At 36.4% G+C, this 23,414-nt stretch overlaps 2 protein-coding genes across 3 annotated transcripts in view; one reads left to right on the top strand and one right to left on the bottom strand.

Moving 5' to 3' along the window:
- LOC136854091 (protein CASC3-like) overlaps positions 1 to 23,414 on the bottom strand; it is a 78,506-nt gene that overhangs the window by 40,948 nt on the left and 14,144 nt on the right. Inside the window, exons 2-4 of one of the 2 annotated variants that reach the window (XM_067130247.1) lie at positions 17,083 to 17,549; positions 12,952 to 13,130; positions 4,679 to 4,891 (exon numbers count right to left, since the gene is read on the bottom strand). In XM_067130247.1, coding sequence (XP_066986348.1) covers positions 4,679 to 4,786 — 108 coding nt within the window. In that variant the 5' untranslated portion in view covers positions 4,787 to 4,891; positions 12,952 to 13,130; positions 17,083 to 17,549. Of the gene's footprint in view, positions 1 to 4,678; positions 4,892 to 5,254; positions 5,447 to 12,951; positions 13,131 to 17,082; positions 17,550 to 23,414 lie in introns of those variants that run through there. The other variant, XM_067130248.1, reaches the window with a different exon arrangement.
- The window catches only part of LOC136854092 (uncharacterized), a 12,880-nt gene continuing 12,210 nt past the window's right edge, over positions 22,745 to 23,414 (top strand). Inside the window, exon 1 of the mRNA XM_067130250.1 lies at positions 22,745 to 22,772. The gene's annotated coding sequence lies outside the window, so the exon portion shown is untranslated. The remainder of the gene's footprint in view (positions 22,773 to 23,414) is intronic.

Below are 23,414 nucleotides of genomic sequence, written 5' to 3'. Positions count from 1 at the left end.
CTGTGATCTCTGTCTGCCTCCTTGAAAGGGTTGGGGCTGAAGAGGAGAAGAGGACTTGAAAGGGGGGGGAGTTCCACTCTCTTGGACACCTCATAGATTGTGAGAGAGGGTCTTGTGTAGACTTCTTATGAAGGTGAGAAGCCACTTCTTCTACTGTTGCTTGCAGGAAAAGGTGTGTATTATCCAAGAGAGAGAAGAGGAGAGCTGATTTATGCGATGAGTGACGCCCTTAGATACAAACGAAATCCAGAGTTCCCTCTTATTCAAAATCCCCATGGCATAAAGGGAGGAAATCTCCCAAGGACCATCTCGAATTGCTTTATCAGGGCAGGAGAGAACACTTCTCCTGTCAGCAGCAATATCCTGAGGCAGAACCGAATCTCTGATCTTTGCCAAGGTCCCTAAGGACCAATCTAGAAAACTAGACACTTCAAACACCTCGAACATGTTCTTGAGCAAATGATCAATCTCCAACGCAGAGAACATGGTCTTTGCCAAAGCAAAAGCCGACCTACGAGCTGAATCAATGAGACCAGAGAAGTCCACCTGGGAGGGGGCCTTCCTGGTCGCATATGACCCATATCTCCTGGCCAAAAGGCAGTTAGGCAGAATACTAAAGCATGCCTCTCCCAGGCGTCTTTTCTCCAAGAGGCAGAGATTCATTTCTCTCATAGCCTTTTTAGATGAAGAAGATAAAACCACTTTGGAAAGTCTCGACAAATCCCTGGGTAGGTCACTCATCATAAATGAGGAAGCCGGAGAAGAAGGGGCTGCCAGAGTGAAGAAATCTAGAAAATTACCCTGCAAATAATTCAGTAAGGCAGCATAAGCCGATGGGGTGGAGTCCTGTCATAAATCTTCCTCCTACAATGAGACCAGGGACAATGAGGGATCTTCAGGCACTACTGAAGGAGGTGAAGTTATCTTCTTAAGAATACCCAAAATATTGTCTAACTGCTTCTGCAGCAGTGCCATGGAAGGGTCCAATCTGGGAGTAGAAGAAGTAGTAATCGAATGAGTAGGTGAAGAAAACTGGTGTTTCGATGAGGAAGTCTGTAAAGCAGGAGCGGGCATCAATCCTGGCACTCGACCAAAGGAGAGTGAGTTGCCACTGAAAAGGTTCTCTGGTGCCAAGCGATGCAGGTGCACTACTGGACGCTTCTTATCTTCTGGACGCTCAGCTACTAGTGAATGCTCAGTCGTTACTGGGCGCTCGGCCACTAAAGAGCGCTCGGCAGCCAAAGAGGCATCCTCTATCCCAGACGGGTGCTCGAAAGATGAGCGTGAATTATCATGACAAGGTTCTCGATTGGCTGAAGAACTAATCCTCTTGCTGGACACAGATGGTCTGGTAGCTACTGGTTGAGAAAAACGTTCGGGACTGTCCCATTTGCTGCATGACCGCTGAGGACTACCGGATCGTTCCCTGAACCTCTTGCCGTAACACTGAGGGGACTGGTCCCTGGGAGGTGCGAGCCTTTTCAACAGACGAGATTCGTCTAAGAATCTCCACTGGCACCCTTGAGAGGGGCTAGAATCTCCCAAGCTGGACGAGAGATTATGAACACTAGGCACACCTTTCCAACGGCTGCCTTTGGTCAACACCCAGGAGGACACAGGTGTGACTGCCCGTGGGCAGACCCCACCGACCTCCCTTGGGCCTCCAGTATGGTTCCTCCCAGGGCTGGGGAAGTATAGCAGTGACCTTTGCCTAGGAGCGTCAGTGGGATGGGTAGCCACCTCCTCCACAAACACATCACTAGAACACTTTGCACTAAATTTGTCCACGAGGACACGCATTAAATCACCTGTGCCACTGTGTTTGCAAGAAAATCAAACTTATCGAATTCTGATTCGAGACTGGGGTAGTGATCCAGGTCGGGAGCGAGAAAACCAGGAGCGGAGATCGGTGGTGCAGGAGGAGAGCTGGAAGAAGGAGGAATTACTTTGGCAGGAGAAGGGAGAGAAGGGATATTAACCTCAATTGATTCCTGAGTCACATCTAGAGTAGCTAATTTAACCTCAGCTCTAGCAGCTGCTTTTCTCTTACGATCCCTTTCTAACTTTGATAGGTGAGAAGTTAAAGTCTTCCACCTTCTTTTGTCCCATTAACAGCATTCCTCACATGTCAAGTTAACTGAAAAAATTTGTCCTCTGCATGTCGTATATAGTGTGAGAATCATAACATGCCTTGCTCAAACGAATATTGCAACCTCTGCTACAATACAGTACCTAATACTCAATGCACTAGAATCTGACAATCACTAGCTAACAGTCAAAAACCTAACTCAATCTCCTAGGAAAAGTACTATATAAACCAGTCAAGCAATACAAATCCGAAGGCTACCGAGCCGAAAATACATCACCAAAAGGTAAGAATTTCAAGCTGAAAACCAAAATCAAGCTGCTTCTTAACACTGTGTTGCTGTTAAGCCAGCAGAAACAAAAATGAAGCTCTTGGCTTAGTTGTTTCTCCCTTCCACACTGAAAGTGGGCGGGGTTAGTCACCTACATAAACAAAAGACTTTCGCTACCGTGAATTTCAAAATTGAAGCTGCCATCAAGTTAGAAACTCTTAGCTAAGTAATTACTGGGTAAGTTACTTATATAAAAATAGCTTCTTATGCTATTGAGTGGTGGGTGCAATGCATACAACAATGGCAGCATGTATAACGGGTATGACTCACAACAGTAAGCCTGTGTACTTAAAAGAGAGAGAATTTGAACACACAAGCTTTGAATAAGGGAGGACAAATGATGTTTGTTTTTTCTCATGCTAATTGGTAACATTATGGAAGGAATGTGCTATCCAGATACTTTCCATTGTTCAGTTACACCTAATATTTTATCTTCAGAGGCCCAAGGCTGACCAGGTAAAGACAAAGCACCCTAGATTAGGTTTGCCTAGGTTAAGCTGTATCCATGCCAAAATATGCCTTTGAGAATGATTTCGTGTTGACCAAGATGGAAGCCACATCTGATAAAACTGTTTGAATATTCCAGAGTAAGATAAAGAAAATACAGGTCCTACTTGTATGCCACTGAACCAAGTGTCACTGTCAGAAGATATGAAACATAAATCAAATACATCATTGCATTTCATTTTAAATACTGACTTAGGAATAACAGTGCTGCAGATAATATTTTTGTAGGATGATGACACTAACTCTGTCATCCTGCTGAAACTAGCACTTTTCACCACGTCTCCGTTTCAACATTAGGCTGGCACCAAAAACTATTGGAGGGTTAGGCTAATTTCCTTTGCCGAACTACATTTGGCCATCATTCTACAAACGAACCATCCCTGCTGTATTTTGGTGCCTTATAAATATATATATATATGATTTTGACTGTTGACTAGGATAAGCTATATACTTATTTGACTGGTTGGATTGTTATTCAAGTATTTCCTATCTTCCTAGCTTGTGAATTGGGTAATTCTAAGGAAGGGCTCTGCAAAGAGACACTGTTAATGAAATTGGTTGATTGAACAACATAAAAGGATGTATATGATGCAGTACTGGTGAGATGGATTGAGAAACTTACCAAATTAGTGTTTTTCTGGTAATCCCCAAGGGTCTAGTGCTAAAAGTGGTGTCCCACAATGGTTTTCAGTGTTAAAACATAAACAAAAGATGCTAAACTTCACATTGTTTTGTTAAATTTATCAAAAAATTTCATTAATAAACATTACTGCCACACGGAGTTCATCCTTAGACTTACCGTGCATTATACTCTATTTAGGTTTTCCATCATCCCATAACACCTGGTTCCCCAATGAGGTCACCCAAAATTGTTGGTTAGGCCTAGGCTGTAGAAGGAATTAGGCATACGTGATGCTTAATATGCATAAACTCATTGCAAGATTTTCAGGGGCTTCCACAATTTTCATACAAATAAAGACAACTCAAGTGTTAATCATATTTTTTCACCTTGAAATACACAAAACTTCACATGAACTTAATTAGGACATCAGAATTACCAATATTATTGGTTATCTAACCACGGACCACCCTTCCTGGTTCCTAGGCCTAAGTGCTCACTCCACATAGTTGCAGCCACACTACACTATTCGTGTGAGGTGTAGAGCTTTTTAACTTCATACAGTGTTACTATATATCATTTCTCTTTCATAATGTTTACTACATTATTTACACTGGTACTGAATTCCCTTGTGTTTTACAATTCTAAATGTCTTCAGCTTTATTTAACAGTACATCAGACTTTAATTTAACCCTGACCATTACCCTTTTCTGCAACAAGAACCCCAAAAAGTTAGAAATGTTTCTAAACCAATTACTACCAAATACTGTCAATAAATTTCTACTTTACTTTTAACCGTCCGCCTTCATTTTTGTGAACTGAGGCAATGCCATGTTATTGGCTTTGCCTTGGTAAACTTAGAGTATTGTTACCACAATGCCATAGCCTATCCTACTACGGTACAGTTGATGATCCTTTCAAAACTAACAGGAAGAGAAATATTTAATTCCACAGAAATACCACAAACTACATAACCTTGGTCAAAGGTCCCCTAACCGACGCATGAAGCACAAATAACTGGAAACCTTCCATCAATGGACCACCGGCCCCGCCTTTCCTACGTTCTTCTACGGGCTGGTAACACGTTATTTCGGAGTCTATTCGGAGAATCACTAAACGTGAGGAGACTACTTACCGCAAGAGACTTTCGCTGACCAGGAAGGTGCTCCTCGTCTGAATCATCGGATAGTTCCTCCGAATCTTCCCCACTTTGTACCTTTCTTCTCCGTCTTCTCTCCGCCATGTTTACAACGACTTGATCTATGTTGACATCCTCAAGAATAGAGAGAGCGCAAACAGATGGACCCGTTCTCTAAAAGTAATTTGTGAAGCTTTACAGCAATGGAATCTGAGAACAAATTGTGTTAAATTTACTTAAAATTATAAGATTCAATTCTGACAGTCTTAAAAAATAATCCTTTACTCTCGTTTAAGCATTAACTTTTAACTATTGTTTGATAAACATCCCACATTCTCGTTGAATCTTACGTCTGACCAGTGGTATGTCTCAGCAATTCCTATTACTTCTTAAAATATTATTGGAAAAATTAAGGTGAATTAGCATCTTTGTATTTTTTACAGAACTCTAAATATCACACTGAAAGAAAATCTACGTAAAATTAAAGAGATGATGAAGAAGAGGTCTGGTTGAATCGTAAAACATATCATACGGTACATTTATCATAAGCTCAAAAGACTACCGCACACTTACATTCTTGGAAGGATTGATTCACTGTGTTCCGATTTAGAACAACGTCAGTCCAACTCTAACAGTCTGAAAAATATACCCGATATCTATAACTGAACATTTGAAACTCATCTGGCTATGGAATGTGCTACTAGGTACGAAACAAATCTCGTAAACTTCCTTTAAAGGGACCATTGTAAGGGTTGTACTGTAGTTACTACTTGTAAACATTAGTAGTCTCGGCATGTTTACCGCAGTACTACCTAAAATATGAGTACGGAAAGAGTACAGAGAAGTACAGACTACGCAGTTCAGCGACAGTTAATATTAACAGAAAACAAAGAAAATTACACAAAAGGAATGCATTAAATATTTCCCTTTATTTTCTTCATACACCATCACGGCTCTTAGCTAATATTACGCAATTGCGTGTTTGATAGTATCAAGGTTAGCAGTGCATTATGTATAATTGTGTAATTACAATAATTATCGAAAATGTTAACCATATTCCCTATATCTTACACTAAAACACTTGTTTGTTACCAGGGCAATGATAAATAAGCAATGGGTGACTGGTATATGGATAGGATAAGGCTCGCGATCAATTATGCCAAAACCAGGTAGGTAGGGTGACCTGCGTACATATAGGGCACACCCTCCGTTGTGCAAAGGTAATCCTGCTTCTGAGTTAAATGAAAACTGATAAAGGTTAGATTTATGTAGATGCTTTTGTGTGTGACTAAAATTATATATATATATAATATATATATATATATATATATATATATATATATATATAATATATATATATAATATATATATATATATATATATATATATATATATATATATATATATATATATATATATATATATATATATAATATATCCAATGCAGCACGAAGGAACGCATGCTTAGGAATATCACAAAATCCACGTAAGTAGGCGAGTGAAAACCGGGACTTTGAACAAGCACTTTCGTAGTTTATTCTACATTTTCAAGTTTACACTGAATACAAAAGAAGTTGACAGAGCTTTACATACAAAAATAGAAGGGGGCGGGGTTACAGTTTGTTAATCTGGGCAGCATGTTCTTTAAACAAAAAAGACAGGGACAAAGGATCAAGGGATAATCCAGGGTGAAGATTAACATTCCTGGTGGATGCAGCTTCAATAAACCCAGTCTCCAGCAGATTCCTTTTCCGATGGTCGTTGACCTTGTAGATTATCGTTGACTTGTCCCAGTTCATTGCATGGCCTGTCTTAAGCCAATGATCTGCAATGCCATTATTTGATAAGCCTCTTGAAATGGCATATTTGTGATGGGAGCTTCTTACTTTTAGTCCTTTTGATGTTTGCAAGGAATACTGTATACAATATTGTTTGAATTGGGTGGGATATTCTTAGTTATTTTTTCTCAAAATATTTTTTATTTTATTTAAATACTACGTTAATATCAATAGCTTTTAAAATGGGCACTGCAGGAATGAAATTAGGATGAAATGGTAAATAGAGAATATTTCTCAGTTCTTTGTCAACACTGGTTGGATTGTAATACATCGTTTTTGCTTTATTTTACAAAGTTCAAAAAAATATGGAGGGTAACATAACAAATCTCCTATTTTATCTCTAATTTTAAACTCCTCCTCCGAAAACTCAGGACTACGAATTCTACGAGCTCTAAGGTACATACTGGAAAATGCTGACACCTTAATTTGTTTAGCATGGTTAGAGTATATACTATATACTTTAAAACAAAAATTGGTGTTATTTCTAATAACTAAGACATCCAGAAATGGTATACATTTATTTTCTTCATATTCTGTTATTAATTGTTTGAAAGAAATCAGGAATATTTTCAGTGTGAACTTGAAAATGTAGAATAAACTACGAAAGTACTTGTCCAAAGTCCCGGCTTTCACCCACCTTCTTACGTGGATTTTGATATATATATATATATATATATATATATATATATATATATATATATATATATATATATATATATATATATATATATATATTGTATATATATATATATTGCTAGATAGATAGATAGATAAATAGATAGATAGATAGATAGATAGATAGATAGATAGATAGACTGACTGATAGGTAGATAGATAGATAGATAGACATATATATGTATGTGCATGTGTCTAACGTTACCATCATTATCATTATCATCACTTTATTTGTGGAGGTCCTATCAGCTTCCATTCAGTTTATCAGGCAATTTTTTTTTTTTTTGTCTATAACTGAATAATTTCTTGAAGGTCATAGATGTTTTGGGGCCTGTTTGGGTGGCGTACGCTCAAATGACTAACATCTTCGAATAGCACTTGAAATGAGATATAATAGTCTGTAATGATTTATTTGTAGAACAGCGCAGACAGGGGCGTCATTTCAGATTTTTGGGGGCGGGGGGGCAATGACAGTTTGGCGAGCGAAGCGAGCCTAATCAGCTGGCTTTTTTTTTATTTTGAGCTATTTTATGTGCTTTTTGAACCACATGAGCGAGGTATTCCAGCAAAAATTATATAGTCCCACTACTGTTTATTTATCTCATCATAACTGGTAGCTAGTAGACAGACAAGGATCAAGAAACGTAATATTTCCGAGAAATTTCATATATTTATGATTGCACATTTAAAAAGAAAACATGACTTTTTTTTACATTTCAATGAAAATATACTTTATAAATCAAATGTGATGACACATTTGAATTTCGGTAGGAATAATGGAAAACCAGCTGCTGTTACTTCTTGGGACTTGGGGGTAGGGGGCAAGTTGAGGCTGGGAACTTGAGTCTTGGGAGGGCAGTCTTGGGAGCGCAGACCATAATCGGTGATCGAATCATTAGCAGATTTAATAATATCTCGCTGTTGTAATTCTTAAGTCATGAGACAACTTACACCAATTAACTGGATGAATAATGTACCTTCTCTTTAAAAACAAAACGTGAGCTGCTGTATTATTTCTACATACTGATTAAAAGTATGGTTAGTATTTATGCAAATTTCTTAAGAGTGGGATTATTATTTCAATGCATTTCTTAAAAGAAAGGTAAGCATTTTTGTGCGGTAAGTATTTTTGCGTGTTTCTTAAAATTAAGGGTAGCATGTCAGCGCATTTCTTAATAAGGCTTTATATTTCTGAGTACTTCTTAAAAGTAGGCTTAGTATATTTATGCATTCCCTAAAAGTTGGGTTCTTTAATGGTATGTTACGTATTTCTGCTTATATCTTAAAAGTAAAGTAGGCCTAATTCTTGAGTGTCCTCAAAGTATTTTGGGTCGACAGTAAGAATTACTACTACCTAGAATCCTAGATTCTGCCAGCCTTGTGCTGGCACGGGCTCTTGCTCTCCAGCACCCCGTTACACAAGAGTTAAGTCACATAATTCCGGTATCCGAAAATGTTTGAGATTTCGCACCATTTACATTGCTTGAAAAATTCCACCACATAAAGAGAGGTATGAGACGACGTCTAATAAAAAAATACCTTAGTCTCCATTAGGTTGTGCCCACATCCCCGTCATCTCTTAAGGGTGAAGCGTTAGCTGATGTTTTATCCATCTTAATTTTTGAAGAAACGGAAATAAAAAAAAAAAATCGGATGAAGATGCATACACGACAGGTAAATAGAGCTGGTTACATTTTCTACCATCTTGAATCTATGACTAAACATCCAATAAACCTTCGAAAGACGAAGAGAGAGAGAGAGAGAGAGAGAGAGAGAGAGAGAGAGAGAGAGAGAGAGAGAGAGAGAGAGAGAGAGAGAGTACACATCAGAATCAGTTTAACTTGAATCACCGGTCGATGAATTCGTAGTTACTCGATAGATCAATGCAAGTCTTTGAACCAAACCCGTCAAGAGAGAGGGGAAAAAAATAAAGAACGAACGAAAAATGAGCATTAGCCCTTTCTGAGAATAATGTCAGCAAAAGGTCAAAAAGCCTAATCATTAGGGGCAATAAAGAGTCGGATCCCAATAGGTCACTATATATTTAGGGTAGTGGCAGGTGGTCCAAAGATCAGCATCGAAAAAAACTTTCGCATTGATATTTTTTTTTCTGATTGAAAATATATAGATATCTGTTTTACTGGTCTAGGCATTCAACGCAGAAATGAAACGCTGAGTTAAAATGTCCAAATGACATACAGATGACTTAACTAAAAGTACTAAAGAAAGAGTGATGATTTGCACCTTTAGGAGTCGACATGTTGTCTAGGATTTAAAACTCTTCTACACTATAGAAAATAACTTTATATTTCATAGCAAGGAATCTGCGATGACGATTATGTAAAAATCGTATTCTTTATTGCCGTGAAGGAATAACAAATATCCCTGTAGCCAATGAGCATCGATTTTATATATACTTTTTTTTTAAGATTTCATAATGAACGTGATTTTAACGTGAATGGGAGTTCACTGTAAATTAAAATCATTTTACAGTGAACTGTTAGATGACGAGTCAATGTTCGTGTTGAAGAGAACATTTCACTAACTCGTCAAAATGTTAGTTATTGCTAATGCCAACCCCGCCACCCAAATAAATTTAAGTGATATACGAAAGATTCTCGCTTCATCGTGCGAGGAACATTTAATTTAACGAAACCACTCAACTTCTTACATAATCAATATCCTTCGAAAGCGCAGATGCTCCATGTAATTTACCTTCTATCCCCGGAAAAAATGGCGAATTATTTTATGCTTATAATAATTTTTCTCTGATTTTAATCTATCATTTTGCAAGCATGAATATTCAAAAGACATTCCTTCTCTCTGAACATCTGTCCACTTATGAAATGCCACACTCTGCTCCACACTCACATATGCACACCCACCCACACACACACACACACACACACTACCTGTATGCAATGCATTCATCTGTATACATAGTGTATACTACATATGAGTTGTAGACAAATAATAAATCTCATAGAAATTCCAGATGCACGTAAGTATCAACCAATTCGAGCTGTTTTTGTGTGTGTGTCTCGAGAAGACATAATTAATAATTAACACTTAAATATCAAGGATAAATAATATTGTCGATTAAAAAACATTATTGTAAATACATGAACGACAGCCCTCTATTCATAAAAGTTAGAAAAACCTAAAATTAATCCTCTCTCTCTCTCTCCCTTTCCATGATTAAATGTCAATTTGCAATAAACGAATTACTCAGCAAATACGTTAATTACATAAATCTCAAAGAGTCTAAATATTTGTTTACAATCCTCATCAGGATGATCACGCGGTAATTGCGATCAATCTTGCTTTTTTGTTGCATAATAATGAAAACCTTCGCCAATATCTTTTGACCCATCACGTTTAACTACTCCTGCACTGTGGTCAAGACTTATATTCTAAGCTGATGACAAGGAAGTGTGCTGGTCGAAATGTTGCTTAAGATCGCCTTGTAAAATGTTTCACTTTGTTGCATAGGTTTTCTCTGTATGACACTTTCTTTGCTGAATCGCCGATGATCTCAAATTCAGAAGGGTATATTGAATGTTCTCTGAGAGGTTTGGGAGGTGGGAAATGAGTAAGTCGATATTTTGCCTTCCTGGTGCTGTCAGAATTCTTACTTTATATTTTGCCAAGGGAGGTGTGTACTGAGCTTCTAGACAATGTGCCCAAGCGATTCAAATTTCTCATAAACATTTCAGTTTAAAATGAAATTGTATATTATTGCTTACCTGTTCTAAACAGTCATTCATATCTGCTGCGACATTTGGGAATAGTCCCTCTAGCCTGGGTCTTCCAACTCATCTGGTACCCATAGGAGCCAAGATATATCAATCAAATTATCCCTCTCACAGCCATTATTCGTAATCACATAAAAATTATTCAGCCTAGCCTCTTCTTCTGTCACTATTGACCATATTTACAGGCATTTTCATCTTTTTTTTTTTCTACCCATGTATGTTTCATAAGTTCATGTGGGTTACCCTAATACCAATGGCACCACTGAATAAGTCATTGTCAGCGTCATCCGCATATTATTCGAGAAATTCCCTCTCATCTCTTCTTGTGCTTCATTTAAATTTACTATCTATATTTGAGTACTAAGTGCATTCTACCTGGCTTCGTTCACCAGCTCTATGGAAAATGTCTTCAGCTGTGCTTTTTCTTGGATTTCAGATTTCGCCATAGATTAGTTTACCCAACAATGACCAGCATAGAAAACGTACAATTTTTATTATTGCTGAAGAGAACGTGATCTTTCCAAGGAAGACTTTATTATTCCAGCCTAACCATCATACATTTCGTTTTGACGGCCAATCCTAGAGTATTTGGTACGGTTCTGAACTGAAGATAATTGTATGGCTTTGGTCAATGTCTTATGTACGAATACTCTGGCATACTCTAATAAATGCGTATTGGATTTCTCATTGAGGAATTTGGTCACAGTTGTGGCAAGCGTAAAAGTAGTATTTCGGCGGCCAGACAATTGTGGTGCTTGGACATGCCAGTGACTGTCCTCTACGAATGGTAGGACAGACACAAAAAATTTACAAGGATTTCCTTCCCTCCTTATCTCCTTTGCAAAAAAATTGAGACCTCTTGTAAGTCATTATTTTTGGGGGGCTGTGATTTGCAATTGATGCAAATTGTTGAAATTTCTCACCAAGACCACTACAGTCTGGTAGATAATATATTTTTTGAATAATTCACTGAAAGACAATTTATCTTTATTACATCTAAGGGAAGTTAATTTCATCAGCAATTATTTCTTATACTACATTTTGACCAATCCTACTTATTTTTTCATAGAGATCGTTGTTGTATTTTGCATATTCTTTTCCATCCAGGGAACCTTTATTTTTTTTACTTTAGTCCGAGCTTCACTGATAATGGAAGTTGGACCATCATTATAACCTTTACTTTTCGTTCCTTTGTCGACTATAAATACTAGAATTTTTTCCTGGAATGTATTCATCATCGTTGCATTAACTTTATATACTTCCGAGAGTTATTTTCAGAGCATTGTGAATCAGGTTGCTAGACTGCATGTCTGTTGTAACTGAATCGATAATTATTTATTAGAAAAATTGGTCACCGAAATTTAGTTTTATTCAAAACAAAATTATGAAGACTGGAACAATATTAAATAATTAAAGGAAATAACCAATTACACGTTTAAGGAAAAGAAATAGTATATAAAATTTAGTTACACAGATTTATGAGAATGAGAAGTAAGATTAACTTTACAGAAGAAAAATACTGCGTTGAGAAAACTTTTTGTTGGTTTTAGGAACTGAAAAACTGGTGTCTGAATTACTTTCTGCATAAGGATTAGTATCAGTTAACAAAAAGAGTTAATAAAAAGAAAACACAATCACGCGAGAGTATTAAAACGAGCAAAAGAAACTGAGCTACAATTTCCCCGTAGTTGCAAGGCAGACAGAGAGAGAGAGAGAGAGAGAGAGAGAGAGAGAGAGAGAGAGAGAGAGAGAGAGAGAGAGAGAGAGAGAGAGATAATCTTTATGCTATCATCAACTCTGAGTTACCTGCTTATTCGGGAACTATAACATTCTTAAAGATAAGAAGGGAAACTAAACTGAAAATAAAGTTAGTAAGATACCTATTTCTTACGTGAAAAATATTTCATGCAGCATAACACAGAAGAGTTTGCCATAAGCTACAAAGTCTCTCAAAGTTTCACTACCACGGAATTGCCTCAGAGTGTTTCTGTGCTGGACTCACCTACACTGTCAACCTTTCGCCCATAGCTTCTAAAAAAGACTTTGATTCTCGCCCCTGCGGTGTCCCAGCAAAGAATGGTTCCGTCGAGGACTACTGCTCATGGTGCGGCAAAACTTAGTAGCCTCGGTAGGACTGAATGGGTGTTATTGTCGCTCTTCCAAACGGCGTGACCGCTACACCTATTAAAATTATACGTAAGATTATCATGTGATCTTCGTAATGACAGCAATGACTGAAAGGATAACAAAGTGATCATAATGATGAAAAATTTATAAAGTAGCAGAAGTTACCACAGGATAAATGACATAACAATAGAATAAAGCTCCAAAATGATCATTATGTAATTGCTTAAACCAATACAATGGATGTGAGCAAAGCTAAGCTGTCTAAATTGGTTCAATATCGAAAAGGCCACTTGATGTTTCTGAGAGCAATTTTGTCCCGTTCAGCTGGTACACATAATTATGCATTCTATAATAATCGTAGAAGGATACTGGCTGCCCTAGACCAAAATCAACGAAAAAACCTGACGTAATTTTCACAAAATCACAAATGCCGCAGAATAATGTCAAAACTGCCAATCAGTTTCAAAATTTAAAACATCTAAATAAAAAAAGTCTTAAATGAAATTCATTGGATTACTTTATTTAATGAGACCCATTGAAAGGGAAATGATTTAATATTTGCTTCAAATTACTAAAGGTTAGCCAGATAATTTTAGCAAATGCCGATGATTTAATTGTGACAGGATATCTGAAGGCGATTGGCGCGGTTTTTATAAAATGCGCAGAAATCTAGGACATGAGGAATAATACGTCAGAACTGGGTTGTTAAGAGCGTTGGCTGGCAGATTATATTCAGTTCAACATAAACATAAACAACACCCCACATATAAAGACATACAGTATATATATATATATATATATATATATATATATATATATATATATATATATATATATATATATATATATATATATATATGTATGTATTCTTACATTAAAACCATTTTCCTTAACAGGAATGGCTCCAGAAAAAAGGCAATGGTCATTGCCACATTCATATTTTAACCACTAAATCATAAAAGACTACAATGGAGAAAATTACATGGAAAACTCAACACTGTCATTCACTTCCATCCTTCACGTACTCTCATGTTTCCCAGATATCAAGGCAATTTCTTTTCAATTCCTTGTCCACGCCATTTATCCAGCACTTTCTACATCTTCCTCTCTTTCTTCCTGCCAGTAACTCGTAATGTTATTTGTTTTTCACCAACTTATCATCCTCCATTCTTGCCACATGGCCTAGCCATCTCAGAACAGTCTGACATGTTGTCATCCACGTTAACCTTTTCCCCATCTATACATCTCTCCATTTCTAATAATTTCATTTCTCAAAACCTTCACCCTTTTACTTTCATTTGCATTCAGAATTCCCAAGTCACTTTTGCAGAGCACTGGCTCAGTAATCCAGTAATCAATTCAGACATTCTCACCCTGGTTTCCATTGGCCCTCCAGACATTTTGCACACACACACTGATACCCTCCCTGCTTCATCCGTTTGTTACTATCTTCTTCTTTCATCCTGCCTTCATCAATCATTTTTACTCCTAAATACCTATACGAGTCAACTACTTCCATATTTCCGCTGTCCAAGTTAATGCTCATAGTTCCATCTTTCTTGTTTATGTTTACCGTCATAAACCATCATTTTCATATTTCATAGCTTTACTCCTAAATCAAAATTTCTTTGCATTCACGAACACACACGTGTATGTGTGTATATATATATATATATATATATATATATATATATATATATATATATATATATATATATATATATATATATATATATATATATATATATATATATATATATATATATATATATATATATATATATATATATATGCGTTGTGGAAAGTTTTAGGATGACTGAGGTGGTGACCACTGAGTTGTTTAAAGCTACCTCTTGTTATGGGAAATTGCATAAACATTTATATAACATATATATTTACATATTTATATTTATATTTGCCAGCACATTTTTTATATTCACAAACATTAAGCTACGAAGTTTTATCAAATTCACTCAACCACAGAACAAATACCGAAGGAATTTATAAGTGATGAGCGATACTGTCACTAGGAAGACGTGAATATATATATATATATATATATATATATATATATATATATATATATATATATATATATATATATATATATATATATATATATAATATAAAATATTGTCATGAAGTGATCAAGTACCTGGTTATTACACAAATATTAAGACCAAAAATTTACTTCACTTCAGCCAGATACTTGAAACCTCATAACAATAATATAATAATATTACGACTGAATACTCTAAAGGGTATCATGAGAAACATTTGATCCATCCACCCTTTCCCTTGCCTAACCTTCTACTATCTGCCTGACTTTCACAATAAAAATCCAACCTTGCACTTTCCCTGATATACTAAGAAGCTGTATGCCCCTATGATGCTCACAGCTCCCTCTGCCATCCTAACTTTTATACAATGGAACAATTATTCCTCTCACCAAATCATTTACATCATTTCCCTCATCCAAACTTTTAGGCTGTCAGGTCAAGCACTGGGCCCTTTTGGGGCGGTTGAACAACTAGAGACCCAGAAAATAAAGGAATTTGAATACAAGGATCTAAAGGAAGAACCAGGAAAAAGACCTACAGTTACTATAAGAAGTAATAGTTAGAAGAGTTGGACAGCAAGACTGAAGAAAGGAAGCGGGATTAGGGGAATGGTAAAAGGGGTAAAGAGTGGATGCTATCATATAATGGCCAGACTTTAAATATATAGGAGAAAAGAATCATCACAACAAATTTGCACAGTCGATAAACAACGAAACAAGACTGAAATCTCGCTAATAATGATAACCTTTTCGTTTCCCATGTCACCTTCGTTTTCAGTTCCACCGTCAGATCTTTTGGCATTTTATCCAGGCAGGAGGGTGATCCAGTCAGTGGCCTTCACGCGGCGCACTGTAGACATTACTATAGGGTGTCTGAGCGTCCTTTCGTTCCCTACATACCTTTTTCTATACCTCTATTCCCATTTCCTTTCTTAAATCTCGCTGTCCACCCTCTCTCACTATTACTTTTTAGTGCAACTATAGGAGTTTTCTTCCAATTCAACCTTCAGATCTTTCATCTCCTGTATTTTCTAGATCGCTTTATCTTGCTGTCCAGCTACTCCAACTCCTTTTTACTGCCATTAGCGCTGAAGAGCCGAAGGTGGCCCAGTACTTGGCTTAAATGCCTAAATTTCATAAAATCATTTACCATGTTACTTCTCGTGAGTCTATGTATGCCATGGCGTAAGGAACTGACCCATGAAAATGGGTGTTATGTCTTTCGATATCACAGTAGATTGAGGAACCGATGAATATGAACTTTAAAAAATACAAGCAAAATTATCAAAGCTAAAATTAATAACCATTAACAATACTTTGAACGATTTCCATTATATGCAAATGCAATGGTGTTCATCGCTGTGACAGGTGTCTTTTATGAACAGAGGTCTGTCAAAGATTTTCGATAACTCTTTTATTTACTAACTACTGCTTGAAATCGATATTTCCTTAACTTATTTTAAACAGAAAGGTGGACAGCTCATAAATCTAGTCTTTTATTTAATATTTAATTTTTTTATCAGGTAATCATGTGATCAAATTTTTATCCTTTCCGGATTTGATAAAGATTTCCGTGTCTTCTTTACTAAAGAATTTCGTTCTTTCCGCAGTTCTGTGTTGATGACCTTACCGTACAACTGTCTCGTTTGATTGTAAAGGATAACTGCCACTGAAACTCCTTGACGTAAGGTCTAAAACTTTGTTCTAGGCCTAAAGAGAGTTAATACTTTCGCTATTCAACTCCAGAGCCAATCCGAATAATTACACGCTACTTTATTCAAGTCGAAGGTTTATAAAATCCACCGAGGAAAACAACTTCGCTTGCGTTAACTTGATGCCATCTTGTAACATTTTTGTGTACAAATTATAGGATATAGTTAAAATCTAAAACGCCTAATCTGTTTTTCACAGTAGCATATCACTCTAAAAGACCTCTGCGCCACTTACCTCTTGCTCTTTCCTGCACGCCCGACAGGCTCTTTGAGGAGTCACGTTCTTTGCCACTCTTTGTTGAAATTGCTCTCGATGGAGTGTTTGCTTATACAGGTGAAAGCGCACAGATTTTGGTGTAAGTTCATGTAATAAACACTTCCAGAAAGACAACATCGAGTTCTGACTAATTTTATTTTTTGGAGCCGTCTCCCAATTTATTCCGGTCCAGGCTCTTCTTCCACCACTTTTTTTTTTTTTTATTGTTTCTAGTCCATGCCCTTCTTCCATTGCTGTTTTTTTTATTGTTTCCAATCCATCCCCTTCTTCCATTGCTGTTTTTTTATTGTTTCAACTGATGGGGTCCCTCCTGAGAATCATACACAAATGTTGAATTGTATGGCTTTTACTAATAGTATTCATCTCTCTATTTCCAACCTTTTATCCTCACGAAGACCGGGTTTCTACTCTTAGTCCATCACCAGCTGCAAATAAATATTTCTAAAATTATAAAAGCTAATTCACAATTAATTATATATCGATACAAAAGCGAACAATCAGAAAGGCAGAATACCACAACATTATACGTTAAAAATTAGAAACACGTGATTAATAATAAAACATGTAATCAATAACATACCAAGACGACCAAAACCAGAAAGAAATTTTAACAATATACAATAATAAAAAAGTACGTATAAAATATGTACACTTACACATGAAACCTTAGACAACTATAACAACTCGAGCTATCGTTGCTTGAAGTTCGCTGTATGGATTTGATAAGGAGACTTTTTGCAATACGGATCTCCGATAAATAATTTTTTTTATATATTATATGGAAAATTCTTCTAAGTTTACTATTTATCACAGATGTTCTAGGAATGCCCCCACAAGTCTGACTGCAGGGGTCTAGCAAAAACTTTTTTGTTCTGTAATTTATTCCTGCGTGTTCCGATGTTTTGACGGCGAGGGGCCTATTCCTAGATCCTAAACAGCAGTTACTACAAACTGCACATTTAAACATGTAAACTATGCCAGAACACCTTAATGGAGGGATCCTGTCTTTGTGTGGGGAAAATCTTTCCTTCTTGAAGTTATTGTAGTGGTGTTCGCATATTGATCTGAGGGAAATGTTGGTCTATTACTTTCATTAATTGTTTGTTTATTTCTTTCTATAATTGTCCTCCTTGGTAAGGTAGTTTCAGATATATAGTTTATTTTTTATACTGTGCTTGTTCAAAAATGTCTTGAACAGATTATAAAATATTCTTCCTTGGCAGCCGTGATTTAGGAAAAATGTTCGTAAAAATTCTTCTCCTAAAGTGGAGTTGACTTACGTTTTATAGAGTCTCCATGTTCTATAAAAAAAAGCAGAAAATGCATCAAGTTTAAAAAGGTCAAATGTGAAACAAGAGAAACTGAGGCCTACTTCAGTGTAGGTTTGCTTCCTGTATACTGCAGTACTGATGTTGTCATGTCCTCTTTCTAAAATCATGTCTAGGAATGGTAACTTTGGTTTACCTCTTCTTTTATAAATTTTATTTTGCCATGTTGGGAATTCAAGCAGGCAAAGAATTCTTCAGTATGACTTTTTTTTTTTAAATATCACATAGTGTCGTCCATGTACCGTCTGTAGAAGATGGGTTTAAAAGAATTTGGACATAATTCTAATAACCTTTTGTTCAGGATAGCACAGAAAAATATTTCCTAAGTAGCTATCCTATAGCCAGCCTTCCTTTTGCTTATAGTATTCTTCACTGAACATGAAACAGCTATCATCTGCTGCTTGTTTTAAAATTTGTTTGGTGTTTCTTTTTCTATAAGCCTTCGCATATTCTCCTCATTTGTTTGTTCAAGTATTATGATAGCTGTCTCTTCGAACGGTCCATTAGCGTAAAGGGAGTCTATGTCGTAACTGATCATGTAGTGTTCTCTACTTAATTGTAAATTATTCAAGTCCTCTATAAGCTGCATACTGTTTTTTAAGGCATATTAACTATAAGTACACTTTGCTATGAATTTAATTCATTATTTAGATAAAATGTGCAATGGTGTTTTTCTTGCTGACGCCACTGGTATCAGAGGTACATTTTCTTTGTGCATTTTTGCGAGCCCATATAACATTTCTAGCTGGCAGTGAAGATCAGAACCCAATATTATTGTAAAAAATGGGTAACATGCAACATGATCTTCCGACAATGACGACCAGGTTCAATGATATTGGCTGTGGATATTTACCGCCAGCTCAATAAAAAAAAAAATCTCATTTCTTTCAAGTCCAGGTATTTAAAACATATAAATAAAAATATACAAACATAGCAAGATACGTGTAATGGCTCTGTCCTCACTGATGCATGTTAATTCAAAGCAATAATTATCCCGCGAAAGTATCAGATTAATCAGTCTCTAATTTACATCTATATTACAGAGACGTCGAAAAAGTGGGGTCCATCAGGTGAGTTGTCCTTCGCTCAGCCAAAAATCCCGTTTCTTTTAATATCAAGTGTCTAATGACCACAGACATCTGAATCTCTGGAGGCGGAGGATAGGAGTGCTAAGGGAAAACGTGTATGTCGAAATTTTGTGAATTTTTTTTTAAGAAAATGCATGGAAACCAAGATTCTATAGGAAATGTAAACAAGCAACACCTTTTAATAACTGAAATGAGTGTTCTGAGTAGGAGACTATTACTCCTTTTCTACATGTCAGCATTATTTCCCTACAGAACGTGGCTCTTGACAAATGACGATTACTGCAGGCAAGAACTGGTGACAGAAAATTGTCGTGCGTCCAGACACCGATCCCAGGCAACGCCGATCGCACGATGAGCTCGGTGATCAACGTGTGACTGCATCAGATAGAATAGAGCAGAATATATAATTTAGGCTAAAGGCCAGGAACTGGGACCTAAGAGGTTACTCAGCACTGAAATGGAAACTGAGAGAAAAAAGGTTTAAAAGGTGTAACAGGAGGAAAACCCCGCAGTTGCACTTTGAGTCAATTGTTAGCAGAGGGTGGAAAGTAAGATGGCAGAAAGGGTAAATAAACGGAGATTTAATAAAATGACTGAAAGAGGTTGAAGCTATGCGGTCGAAGGGACGCTTCAAAGAACCTTAAGTAATGCCTACAGTCCACCGTATGAGGTGCAATGACGGCACTACCCCCTACGGGGCCATCCGATAGATGTCTCAGCGCAGAGAGGAACTAAAACTTGCCTTAAATGTGGGTTTCAAAGGAAACAAGTCAGCCAGTCGGCCCGATTTTATTCTACAGCTACTGACTCGAAGATGAGATGAAAAAACACCCCCTCCCTCTCTCTCATATATATATATATATATATATATATATATATATATATATATATATATATATATATATATATATATATATATATATATATATATATATATATATATATATATATATATATATTTTTTTTCGACCAGCCTTAACACCTCGTTGTAACGCAGACCATTCTAGATCGTTTCTACGCAGCCTGCTAAATCTAGCAAAAGGTATATTGAGCCCAGATACCTCCTCCAACACTTCATGTTCTGCTGTATAGGCGTCATCGACCAGATAATATGCACTAGGAAAATTACAGGTCATTTTCCTCTGCTGCATGCATGTCAGAAGCTCTATCTTCTCCTAACAGCAACTACGAGTCATTTTTGCCTCATCATCCCTCACTGACATGCCTTGAGAAACGAACTTTCTCTTGAACTTTCGAAAGACCTTGTCATCATGAAAATAGCCTTTTTTTTTTTTTTTTTGGTGATCGTGACGAGACTTCTATTCTGCTTGACTTGGATGTTACAAAATATGTTAACAGGCAATGGTGTTTGAAGTGTATTCAATTTTGTTGACAGAAATTACCTCATATTATCAAGTTGTTACAAAAACTATTACTAGGGTTTATGACCTAACGCCGGCAGTTTACGAACTGAATTCAAAAGTTATACATGATTTGAAGGTTAGACTTTTGTTGAGTTTGTTAGAGCTAAATAAGAGTTATACAACAACTGGCAACATTTAAAATAGTCTGACAGAGACCTCAGGAAGTTAAAAGAACTGATATCAGAGAAGAGTTCAATGTGTGTCAGTAAATTATATTATTATACTTATGTCCAGAAGCTCGAGTAAATCAGTTATAAAAGCAGTGCGTATAATGCACTTCATAAACTAAATTATTTAAATTCCCTCCTTAATTTGACGGTACCAGTACACACAAACAAAAAATTTTGGGGTCACGTCAGTTCCACTGGTGTCAGGTTAATATCATCCTGTCACACACTTCACATGTTTAGCGAGATAGTACTTGCCTTTTCATGGCATAATTGTTGGTCTATAAGATAAAATAATTGATTATGTAGGCGATGCTACTCTGATTGCAATCATTCGCTAGCCAAATGAGAAAGAAGTTAGTATTTCGGGCGCCAATTATAGTACTGCAGTACATCTAGGCCTAGGGGTTTCAAGGGTCACTAAAGTATACGAGGTTTACACATACACTTTCATATTTCGTTACAGCGTTAATTTTCCATTTTTAGCAGCATTAGATTCTGCGCCATTGCAAAAAATCAAGCTCAACTGCGCATTGAAGACTACTACAGTCTTTCAAGGCAATTTTTTTCGAGTTCGAGGTGCTCAAATGAACCCCCTCATAGATTTTCTACATAGATGTGCGGAGAAAGCGAATTCAATTCGGCTGCCTTCAGTTTTACATTCCCTCAAAGACGGAATTATTACGTCCCTCTATTTGTTAAAGATCCCGTAAATATATGCAGTTGTAGAGACTAGGCTCCCGTCACCTTTAATACCAAAATCGAGAAGATACATCATCTTGTCTTGCAAGGGCAAGTGAGATCTGAGCTATGTTCCTGATGTTTTGGTTTCATTCTTTTTTATCATATACACACATGTGTATATAATATATATATATATATATATATATATATATATATATATATATATATATATATATATATATATATATATATATATATGCATTGCTACAAACGTCCTTTAATATCCAATTCGCTCTACCTCGGAAATAATATATTTTCATATATGTTGCCCGAAGGGGAATTTTTTAGCTGATAATAAGTTCGCCGTCTCGTGGGCTCGAACCACGGAAGACAAGAACTCGGACTACAGTCACGCGATTTTAACCACACGGCCAATGAGGTAGAGCGAACTGGATATTAAAGGACGTTTGTAGCTTAATGCTTGTATATGAATCACGGTGATGTGGTGAAAATTAATTCATAATATATATATATATATATATATATATATATATATATATATATATATATATATATATATATATATATATATATATATATATATATATATATATATATATATATATATATATATATATATATATATATATATATATATATATATATATAACTTTTCGTTTTATAAGTATAGGGTAGTATACAGTATGTGTGAATAGCAAAGCATACAAACATACTTCACGTAGAACTGTAAAAGTTCACTCAAGTTTGACATTCAAGGCTATGTGACAGAAAGAGGTCGATTGCGATGGGTATCATAACCGGAGTTAAACAAGAAAAGGCGAATCGGGAAATGCGCAACACCTGTGCCACTGAGCGGCGATTGGTAGTAAACGTGCCTATAAATGAAAGAGTGAGGGGAAATGCCTTCACTCGAGGCGCTTCCTCCGAACCGCAAAGGTATGTGAAGACCTCCTTACTTCTAATATCAACATATATATAAGTTTTTGTCGTTTTAACATTTATTTGAAATGAAATTAATCAATCGTACTTACAGAAGTGTTTCCGAGTGAAAAGGCTTGTTGCTAACTTGGTGTTCTATGGGCGGTTATTTCCTCGATCTATCTGATTTTCTGATCATTTTTCCTTGGTCTTTTTTTAAACATATTCTCCCTCTTCTCATTCCATCTTTCTCCTTTTTTTCTTTTCAAAACAGTTGTTTTCTAATGTCCTTTTTCCAATTTCTCTGAACCTCTAGCTGCTCATTCGCCACTCCATATTTTCTTATCCTCATTTTAAAAATCATATCAACACTTATCTTTCTCCTCCGAACCTCTACCCGTCTTATACACGCTTATAGTAGCCTGCAAATGTAATGTTTTCACCATCACGGGACCTCTCTTTCGCTCAGTTCCATTTCTTCCTGAATCCTCCATCTAACACCTAATCCTTAATGATGTCACTGAAAAACCATCCTCATCTGTTTTGCTTTTTCTCTTTTCCACATCAGTTCCTCATTGGACGGGTGAGTATCCTTCTTAGCTAGCACTTTGCTGGTCCCTTGTTCGATTCTCCGACCGGCCAGTGAAGAATTAGAGGAAT

This window comes from Macrobrachium rosenbergii, chromosome 28, assembly GCF_040412425.1.
Source record: "Macrobrachium rosenbergii isolate ZJJX-2024 chromosome 28, ASM4041242v1, whole genome shotgun sequence".
NCBI lineage: Eukaryota > Metazoa > Arthropoda > Malacostraca > Decapoda > Palaemonidae > Macrobrachium > Macrobrachium rosenbergii.
This window is presented reverse-complemented; position numbering and strand designations above follow the sequence as displayed.